Genomic DNA, 10,252 nt, shown 5'->3' on the forward strand with positions numbered 1-10,252 from the left:
GAGCTATACCCATAGTAGCTATACCCATAGGAGCTATACCCGTAGGAGCTATACCCATAGGAGCTATACCCATAGGAGCTATACCCATAGTAGCTAAACTCATAGTAGCTAAACTCATAGTAGCTATACCCATAGTAGCTATACCCATAGTAGCTATACCCATAGTAGCTAAACTCATAGGAGCTATACTCATAGGAGCTATACCCATAGTAGCTAAACTCATAGGAGCTAAACTCATAGGAGCTATACCCATAGTAGCTAAACTCATAGGAGCTATACTCATAGGAGCTATACCCATAGTAGCTATACCCATAGTAGCTATACTCATAGGAGCTATACTCATAGGAGCTATACTCATAGGAGCTAAACTCATAGGAGCTATACCCATAGGAGCTAAACTCATAGGAGTTAAACTCATAGTAGCTATACTCATAGGAGCTAAACTCATAGGAGCTAAACCCATGATGATTGGTTTAATATGTAAACGAACAGTGATACTTAGACTATGCCATCACAGGTCCCAAATGGTCATCATTCTCTGGGGCCTTTGCAATGTTTGTCTTTCAGACTGTCTGGGTAGGAAATGACGGAGACAATAAAAAAGAGGAATTGACCTTGAGAGAGAGAAAGAGAGAGAGAGGAAGCAGAGTCTTGAGGAAAGTTACTGAGATGACAGTATTGGCCACCATGCAGGGCAGTGCCACAGGTGTGATGATGTAATCACAGAAACAACCCGGACGGTCTCCATTTCTATCTTTTTCTCTCTATCCTTTTCTTTCTCTCTCTCTGTCTACCTTTTCCCACCTCTGTTGATCCTATGGTAAACACTTGTCAGAGCCAGGGTGCTGCAAGTGCTGCAGACAGGGAAGTAGTTTAAATAGGACATGGATATATTAGGTTTCCCCAATAAGATCTATTGTCTGTAGGTGTCTGCATGGCTTCCTTTGTGGTGTTATTCTATTGTGATGCAAACACATTCCCTCCATTATGGTTACCATCCAAGTCCCTTCATATTCTAGGATTGGCTGCCCTGGTGGAACGACGCGTGCCTGTGTGTGTGTGAACCCATGAGTGTATGTCTACACAGAGTGAGATTGTATGCGCATGCGTACGTGTGCATGCGCATGTATGCGCGAGCGTGTGTTGGTATTGGGGTTGGGGGGAGGGGGAGAGGAGAGGAGAGGAGGGGGGTACATTTCCTTATCTGCGGGCCACAGGCGGCTTTGAGAGCGTTATCAGTAGCCACCACATTGTACTAGCACATCCTCTTGTCCAGTGGGGAGCGGAAAAACTCTCCTTGCAACGAAGTTCTCTCTCTCTGTCTCTCTCTCTTTCTCTCTCTTTCTCTCTTCTGTGTCTCTCAGTCTATCCCTTCGCTCTCTCTCCCTCTCTCTCTCGCTCCCTCTCGCTCCCTCTCTCTCTTGCTCCCTCTCTCTCTTGCCCCCTCTTTCTCTCTCTCTCTCTCTCTCTCTCTCTCTCTCTCTCTTTTACTCTCTCTCATCTCTCTCTCTCGCCATCCAACTAGAGCTCTGTCTCTTCCTGGCATGGAGGGAGAGGAGGGAAGAAAGTAAAGAAAGAGAGATTGGGAACTAGAGAATGACATAAGAACACGAGTACGACATGGTCAGCATCACCTTGTCAGCTTGTGCGCCTTCGTTCAACAGAATCACCACAAAGGACTCAAAAGGGCATTATGTTAATTTTGTTATTCCTTGACCAATTTTTGACTTCATCTCTTGGTCTTTTGGATTTTTGATATTACATATTTTTTTTAAACATTACTGGAGTTCCCAATTTATTTAAGGAGGACGGAAAGTAGATGTGCCATGTGCTACCTTACCTATGGTACTGTAGGGTCCTGTGGGTAAACAACTGTACTGACAGAGCACGCTGGTTTTCATGCTGCGTAGGTGAGTAGGTCTGCACTGGTCAATTTAAATATTACTGTATAGGATAAATGCTATTGAGTTCAAAGCCATTTATCGTAAGTTATTGTTGTTAATTTATTGCCTGAAGTTATAGTTCATTTTTCTTTGTGCAAATGGAGGAAAACCTGTTATGTGTTTTTGCCTGTTCTTTGATCAAATAAATAATATAGAAAACATTACAATAAAATACATATTTGTGTATTTACCACAGCTATAATAAACATAACATCATATACATAAAAAATATGTATCTTTGCAGCCATACAGATATAAGACCACCAAATTATATTCATAATTTATGACTTGAAATGAACAACAAATGAGTGCATTGAGTTTACACAAAAATACAATATGATTTTGGTCTCATGTCAAAGGAAACAAGGAATAACAACAACAAAAAATCTGAATCGTTACGAACATTAACTAAAATGTAATCAAGTTCAAATTGAATTGTAGACATAAAGGCAGCTGAACATTGAAGGTAACATTCTCTTCATGACACAAGTAAATGGTCAAGCAATTAATTAAACATTATAATTTGATCGCAAAAATACATGTAACAAAAAGAAAGACTTCAACACATCTTTGGGAGTATTTCTTCCATTGTCGGTTTTTATTATTCAACTTTTCTATGAATCAAATGTTTATATTGAAAGCTCACCTTGCCTGTTCTCTCTCTCAAGATATATGTCATTTCTTACCAATGATCTACACGAAATACTTTAGAATGTCAGTGGAAGAAAAATTCCAACATTTTTTGTTAGATGAATGAAAAAGTAAACAGTAATATTTATTGATTAGATAAGTATTCACCTCCCTGAGTCACTACACGCTAGTAACACCTTTAGCAGCGATGACAGCTGTGAGGCTTCTTGGGTACGTTTCTTTACACACCTGAATTGTGCAATATTTGCCCATTATCATTTTTAAAATTCTTCAATCTCTGTCGAGGTGTTGGGGATCAAGGCTAGACAGCAATTTTCATGCAGATTTAAGTCAAAACTGTAGCTTCACCGCTCAGGAACATTCGCCGTCTTCCTGGTAATCAACTCCCGTGTAGATTTGGCCTCGCGTTTTAGGTTACTGTCCTGCAGAAAGGTGAATTTGTCTCCTAGTGTCTGTTGAAAAGCAGACTGAACCAGGTTTTCCTCTAGGATTTTGCCTGTGCTTAGCTCTATTCCGTTTCTTTTTATCCTAAAAAACTCCCCCAGCCTTTGCTGATGTCGAGCATACCGTTGCCATGATGCAGCCACCACCACGCTTGGTAATACAGAGGCAGGTACTCAGTGATGTGTTGGATTGGTCCCAAACATAAGGCTTTGCATAAGGAGAAGAGACGGTTGCACAATCCAGCCATGAATAATGAATCATCCAAGTCTTGCAGAAGCAGAACCTAGAAGACAACTGTGAACTTCCTTGAAATGAGGAAAACACACACGCAGTATGATACCAAACAATGGACACCCATGACAACCATGTTGAGCCTGTCATCAGCCCGTGAGAGGGCCAGGGATACTAGATTTAGCTTTGATGTAGATTATATATGGAAAAATGTGTCATTTTAATTTCCTAATTAATTCAAAATTCTTAATCTATCTTTATTTTATATTCACCACTTCCAGAAGAAGAATTATCACTGAATTACCAAAGTGAATTATTGTAATGTTTGTTTATGTGCCAATTAATCCATTAAGGGATGGGTTGCCAACTGGTGATTTGACAGGAAAATAACATTTCATTCATTCCAGTATTTGACCCACTAAATCATGTAAAGCAAATGTGTCTTATCTCTTTTGTTCTACAGGTTTGAAAACCGTCCAATCTTTATGCACCTGGGACAATGTGGATTGTATGGACAGTTTGATTCATATCCGAAAAGACAGACAGACAGACTGGGGGACTAATCAACAGTGTCGGCCGATGGTGACTCATTCAAAGACAACGTACTTGGCTATTCTTCAGGATGTACTATGGGAAAAAGACGTCTAGACTACTAAACTTAAAACCAGACCAACCAGTCTGCTGTGGAGCTCCAAGAAGATCCAGAGACGCCTCGGTCAGACCACTAGTAAACACTGGCACATGATTATTGATGTTAGCATCGTCTGCCCAGCCACTGTAGATTGGACACAGCCTCTTGAGTGGGGCCATGAATGCAAGATCACACTCACACGCTCTCTCCTTTTTTTCCTTCTCTCTCTCTCACACACACACACACAAACTCACACACACACACTCGCTCTCACACACGCAACAGCCCTCAGAATGAGAGGTGACAATAAGACTGGACTGAGCCAAACCCGAGGCCATCAGCCTTAGATTCAACACCACCCACTGACCCCTGACCCCTGAAAACCCAGGACCCAGACAGCCCATCACAGACATCTCTGGACTGATTAATAACAGCAGTAGACAACCCGTCGTTCAGGAGGACCAGGGGACTAACAGCATAATAAGGAGATATTATCTGGAGTAGCCGCAGAGGACCGGGGCTGAGAGAGGTCTGTGGAGGTCTATAGGCGTCTAGCACCAGCAGCTAGTGGCCGAGACACTATGCTGGGTGAGAGAGACAGAACAACGGAAGGGGTGAGGGGTGCAGTGGTGGGGTGCCTTCCCACAGGTACCATGATGGAGAAACTGAACCCCCCCTCTGACCCCCTGTCGGAGTCTGAACGACTGAGCCCTCAGCAGACCCCCTCACCGGCTTCACTTGACGCTAGCAGCCCACCACCGGATAATGAAGCAGGGAGTCCGGGAGACAGGTTTGTCCCACCTAGCCCCCCTGCCTCCCCTCCTCCACCTCCAGAGTCCCCTACCAAGTTGCTTGACCACCCTGCCGCCACCAACATCGCACCTGAACCACCGGTCTCCATGGAAACAAACAACACCAAGGGAGGAGGTTTCATTCGCTCCTCTCCGAAAGCCCCCTCCTCCTCTCCGCCTCCCCTCCTCCCAGCCCCAGTGTCTACATCCACTACCCCTGCCATCCTCCCCCCATCCTCCTCCTCCTCTTCTTCCTCCTTTTCCTCTATTGCCCCCCTCCCTCCCCACATCCCTGTTATTAGTCTGGGACACAGTAAACCCCCCCACCCCCTCTCCCTCCCCAGTAACACCCCTCTAACCACCCTGCACCCCATCCCCAACCACCCCCACCACCATGACCCTTACCATCACACCCACCACCACGGGGCCATCCGCCTCACCCAGCTCACCTCTCTGTCAGGGACCAGACCAGGGGCCCCACCCATCCCCTCCCAGGGCCCCCTGCTGCCCCACCAGTACCTGCCATCACACCACTTCTTCAGCAGGTGATAGGGAAATGTTTCATATTCACATTATATTCCATTATCCAGTGGAGGCTGCTGAGGGGAGGACAGCTCATAATAATGGCTGGAATGGAGTCAATGGAATGGCATCAAACACGTGTTTTCCATGTGGTTGATGTCATTCCAATGACTCCATTCCAGCCATTATAATGAGCTGTCCTCCCCTCAGCAGCCTCCACTTGCATTATCATATTTCATGTTATGACTGGCTTTCTGATACTGTATGGCAAACTGTTTCACTATAACTGACAGTTTCACTACAACAACTGACTGTTTATAACGTAGATTTCTCTTTCTGCTTTTCCTAACCCTTAAATCCTAACCAATTATTAAACTAGAACTACTACTTCCCCATAGAGCCCCATTTCCTAGAATCAGTATGATGAAATATCCTTCTTCCTCTTCGTTTTCAGCAGGAGCGTTGTTCTATTCTAGCAGCATGTCTCTGCCAGTGTCAGCCCTAACGAGAGAGAGCCTGCTGACAGCATGCACACTCCATCAACATCCCAAACATAATCACCATACAGATCGCTTTGCTCGCTTTCTCTCCCTCAGTCAATTTGAAATGTTTTTTTTTGCCATTTCAAATCCATTTAACAATTTGAAAACCATTTAAAATATGATTACTCCCCTGAATAGCATCGTTTGTACTTCTACAGTTTATATTATTTTATTGCTTGCATACTTTTGTTTGTTATCTTTCATTTCCAATGAAAACTCTCTCACGTTCCTCCCTCTTTGGACGCCACTATAATAATGTTTCATAATGTTTACATACTGTTTTACCCACTTTCATATGGTTATACTGTAGTCTAGTCAAGGCCATTATATTTAACTTTTGCTATACATATACAAGTCTATCCTACGTATTCTTCAGATATACTACATATTCTATCCACAGACTGTCCACAATGTCTACACGTCCCACCACGAATAAACACAGTTGAAGTCAGAAGTTTACATACACCTTAGCCAAATACATTTAAACTCAGTTTTTCACAATTCCTGACATTTAATCATAGTAAAAATTCCCTGTTTTAGGTCAGTTAGGATCACCACTTTATTTTAAGAATGTGAAATGTCAGAATAATAGTAGAGAAAATTATTTAATTCAGCTTTTATTTCTTTCATCACATTCCCAGTGGGTCAGAAGTTTACATACATTCAATTAGTATTTGCTAGCATTACCTTTAAATTGTTTAACTTGGGTCAAACATTTCGGGTAGCCTTCCACAAGCTTCCCACAATAAGTTGGGTGAATTTTGGCCCATTCCTCCTGACAGAGCTGGTGTAACCGAGCCAGGTTTGTAGGCCTCCTTCTGCCCACAAATGTTCTATGAAATTGAGGTCCGGGCTTTGTGATGGCCACTCCAATACCTTGACTTTGTTGTCCTTAAGCCACTTGGCCACAACTTTGGAAGTATGCTTGGAGTCATTGTCCATTTGGAAGACCCATTTGCGACCAAGCTTTAACTTCCTGACTGATGTCTTGAGATGTTGCTTCAATATATCCACATAATTTCCCTGCCTCATGATGACATCTATTTTGTGAAGTGCACCAGTCCCTCCTGCAGCAAAGCACCCCCACAACATGATGCTGCCACCCCCGTGCTTTACGGTTGGGATGGTGTTCTTCGTCTTGCAAGCATCCCCCCTTTTCCTCCAAACATAACGATGGTCCTTATGGCCAAACAATTCTATTTTTGTTACATCAGACCAGAGGACGTTTCTCCAAAAAGTACGATCTTTGTCCCCATGTGCAGTTGCAAACCGTAGTCTGTTTTTTTATGGCTGTTTTGGAGCAGTGGCTTCTTCATTGCTGAGCATCCTTTCAGGTTATGTCGATATAGGACTCGTTTTACTGTGGATCTAGATACTTTTGTACCTGTTTCCTCCAGCATCTTCACAAGGTTCTTTGCTGTTGTTCAGGGATTGATTTGCAGTTTTCGCACCAAAGTACGTTCATCTCTAGGAGACAGAACGAGCCTCCTTCCTGAGCGGTATGATGGCTGCGTGGTTCCATGGTGTTTATACTTGCGTAGTATTGTTTGTACAGAACGTGGTACCTTCAGGTGTTTGGAAATTGCTCCCAAGGGTGAACCAGACTTGTGGAGGTCTACCATTTTTTTTCTGAGGTCTTGGCTGATTTCTTTTGATTTTCCCATGATGTCAAAGAGGCACTGAGTTTGAAGGTAGGCCTTGAAATACATCCACAGGTACACCTCCAATTGACTCAGATGATGTTAAATGAGCCTATCAGAATCTTCTAAAGCCATGACATCATTTTTGGGAATTTTCCAATCTGTTTAAAGGCACAGTCAACTTAGTGTATGTAAACTTCTGAACCACTGGAATTGTGTCATGCACAAAGTAGATGTCCTAACCGACTTGCCAAACTATAGTTTGTTAACAAGACATTTGTGGAGTGGTTTAAAAACTAGTTTTAATAACTCCAACCTAAGTGTATGTAAACTTCCGACTTCAACTGCAAATATACATTTGTACTCCGGACTCCAACATTGCTTGTCCTAATGTTTGTATATTTCTTAATTCCAAGATTCATGTGTATTGTTGTGTATGTTAGATATTACTGCACTGTTGGAGCTAGTAACACAAGCATTTCGCTACACCTGCAATAACATCTGTTAAGTATTTGTAAGCCACCGTTAAAATGAGATTTGATTTGATTTGATTCTCTCCTTCTCTCTCTCAGTTCTCATCTTGGTCCCTCTGGTAACTATGGAATCTTTTCCAGTAGAAGCATCAAGAGACGGTCCTCCTCACACTATGAATTGGATCTCAGTGATGGTAAATAGAAGATAAACTGGTGTGACTGTCCATGGACTACTGACCAATACCAGCATATGATAAATCAATGAGATACAGTTTATGTAGTGTATGTATGTACACATACACCACAGGAGGCTGCTGAGGGGAGGACAGCTCATGATAAGGGTCGGAACGGAGTAAATGGAATGGCATCCTGGAAACTATGTATGTGATGGATTTGATACCAGTCCTCTGATTCCGCTCCAGTCATTACCACAAGCCCGTCCTCCCCAATTAAGGTGCCACCAACCTCCTGTGATATACACTGAGTATACCAAATATTAGGAACACCTTCCTGATATTCAGTTGCGTGTATGTACATGTGCATACTAGTAGGTATGTGTATTTAATGCACTGTGCCTGTGTATCCTCATTCAGCGGGCCCTCCTCAGAAGCTGGCGAGGCGTGTGTTCACCAACAGCCGGGAGCGCTGGCGCCAGCAGAACGTCAACGGGGCCTTCTCAGACCTCCGCAGGCTCATCCCCACCCACCCTCCGGACAAGAAGCTCTCCAAGAATGAGATCCTCCGACTGGCCATGAAGTACATCGACTTCCTTGTCACCCTGCTCAACGACCAGTCCCAAGACAAAGCCAGGGGCTCGCCTGAGGAGGAGACCCAGGATGAGAGGGCCCAAGCGGGGCTGAACAACAAGGGTATGCACCCACTTTTCCAGGGTGACACTCCCTCTTCAACTATGGTCTACCACGACAGAGGAGACTCCACAGACACATCAATCATCGCCTTGGCAACCTCCCCGACCTCCAGTTGCTATAGCAACACAGACAGTGAGGAGAACCTGGGGGGCGGGGCTAAGAGCTCAATGGTGGTGCCGCGGGGCATTCCGGGAAAGGTCAAAGGTCAGATTCGGACTGCGGTGACACTTGCCAACGACCAGCGGTGACATGACATGTGACGTCACAAAGAGGACAAAATTGAATACCTGGTAGTAAATAATATCCGACAAACTGACAGAAAGGACAAAAATGTACAGTATACTTACTACTCTACCAGCAATCTATGAGACTTTTGGAATCGATGTAGTTCTTTCAATGACATGGTATATCTGCAAGGTCAGTTCTGAGTTCTTGTAGCAGTTTGTGGTAGTGTTTAACTGCCCCTCTGTCTGGATTTTGTGTTCTGCAGTGTGGGACTGAGGCTTTCTGGGTAACGTAAGCTGTTTCATCCGAACTGAGGCTTCTATAGGGCTACCTGGGAAATGTAGGCTTGACTGTTTGTACATCCAGTCAGCACAGTGTCAGTTGCCCTAAAACCTCTGAAGGAGCCATGCTGACCTCATGGCTTTGCTTCCTGAAGTTTGAGACATCAAAAAACATCAATGACGGTAACCTTCAGCCAGTAGTTTATGTGGCAATTTTTGAAGTTTCCTATTTTCTTTCTTTAGTCAGATGAAGAAGATGGTCCCACCCTCCCTCCCTTACAGGACAACATTGTGACACAGTTGTCCCAAATGGCACCCTATTTCCTGTTTAGTGCACTACTGGTCAAAAGTAGTGCACTATGTAGGGAATAGGGTGCCATACGGGACATTGACCGTGCTAGCTGACCGAAATAAAGAGTGTTTTAGTTCTCTCTTCCTTATTCAACATCCTCTTATTGCACTCCAGAATACATGCAGCCCTGTTATCAGCACAATTTCTCAACCCATACAATTGTTTCGCTGCTGTGTCCAGTTTGAGAAACAGACAGTGTAGTCGCTGGCAAAGTATTGTTGTGTGAAGGGGTGAAGATGTGTTTTTGTGTTCAGAAAATCAACCGTGCTTATTTTATGGCTGTAAGTTGGTTTGTGATCCTATAAAAAGTGTGTTGTGAGAAAGTGCACATAAGAACATTTTGTATTTTTATTTATCTAATACGAATGAATTAATATGAACCCTAGCTTCATGTCCACATCCCAGTTCAACCCTAACCCTAACTTCCTGTCCACATCCCAGCTCAACCCTAACACCAACTTCCTGTCCACATCCCAGCTCAACCCTAACACCAACTTCCTGTCCACATCCCAGCTCAACCCTAACACCAACTTCCTGTCCACATCCCAGCTCAACCCTAACACCAACTTCCTGTCCACAGCCCAGCTCAACCCTAACACCAACTTCCTGTCCACATCCCAGCTCAACCCTAACCCTAGCTTCATGTCCACATCCCAG

At 43.9% G+C, this 10,252-nt stretch overlaps 1 protein-coding gene across 2 annotated transcripts; it reads left to right on the forward strand.

Annotated features, from left to right (window-relative positions):
- The first annotated feature begins 1,124 nt into the window (after positions 1–1,124).
- On the forward strand, positions 1,125–9,937 carry LOC118938211 (T-cell acute lymphocytic leukemia protein 1 homolog). Of its 2 annotated transcripts, none has more exons than XM_090195654.1 (4): positions 1,125–1,910; positions 3,733–4,690; positions 7,968–8,062; positions 8,462–9,937. In XM_090195654.1, exons 2-4 carry the CDS (start codon positions 4,482–4,484, stop codon positions 8,983–8,985), a joined length of 828 nt encoding a protein of 275 aa, XP_090051780.1. In that variant the 5' UTR covers positions 1,125–1,910; positions 3,733–4,481; the 3' UTR covers positions 8,986–9,937. The 2 variants fall into 2 exon arrangements, with proteins under 2 accessions (XP_090051780.1, XP_036796150.2); XM_036940255.2 differs by having other exon boundaries at positions 1,153–1,910; positions 3,733–5,236.
- The last annotated feature ends 315 nt before the right edge of the window (positions 9,938–10,252 follow it).

This window comes from Oncorhynchus mykiss, chromosome 13 (assembly GCF_057628025.1).
Source record: "Oncorhynchus mykiss isolate SJ-2025 chromosome 13, ASM5762802v1, whole genome shotgun sequence".
NCBI classification, from domain to species: domain Eukaryota; kingdom Metazoa; phylum Chordata; class Actinopteri; order Salmoniformes; family Salmonidae; genus Oncorhynchus; species Oncorhynchus mykiss.

Excerpts from the sequence above, each read along its gene's own strand:
- LOC118938211 (XM_036940255.2), top strand. The coding sequence starts at position 4,482 with ATGCTGGGTGAGAGAGACAGAACAACGGAAGGGGTGAGGGGTGCAGTG. Across the intron at positions 5,237-7,967 it reads TCACACCACTTCTTCAGCAG|TTCTCATCTTGGTCCCTCTG; the intron begins GTGATAGGGAAA and ends TCTCTCTCTCAG. Across the intron at positions 8,063-8,461 it reads TGAATTGGATCTCAGTGATG|CGGGCCCTCCTCAGAAGCTG; the intron begins GTAAATAGAAGA and ends ATCCTCATTCAG.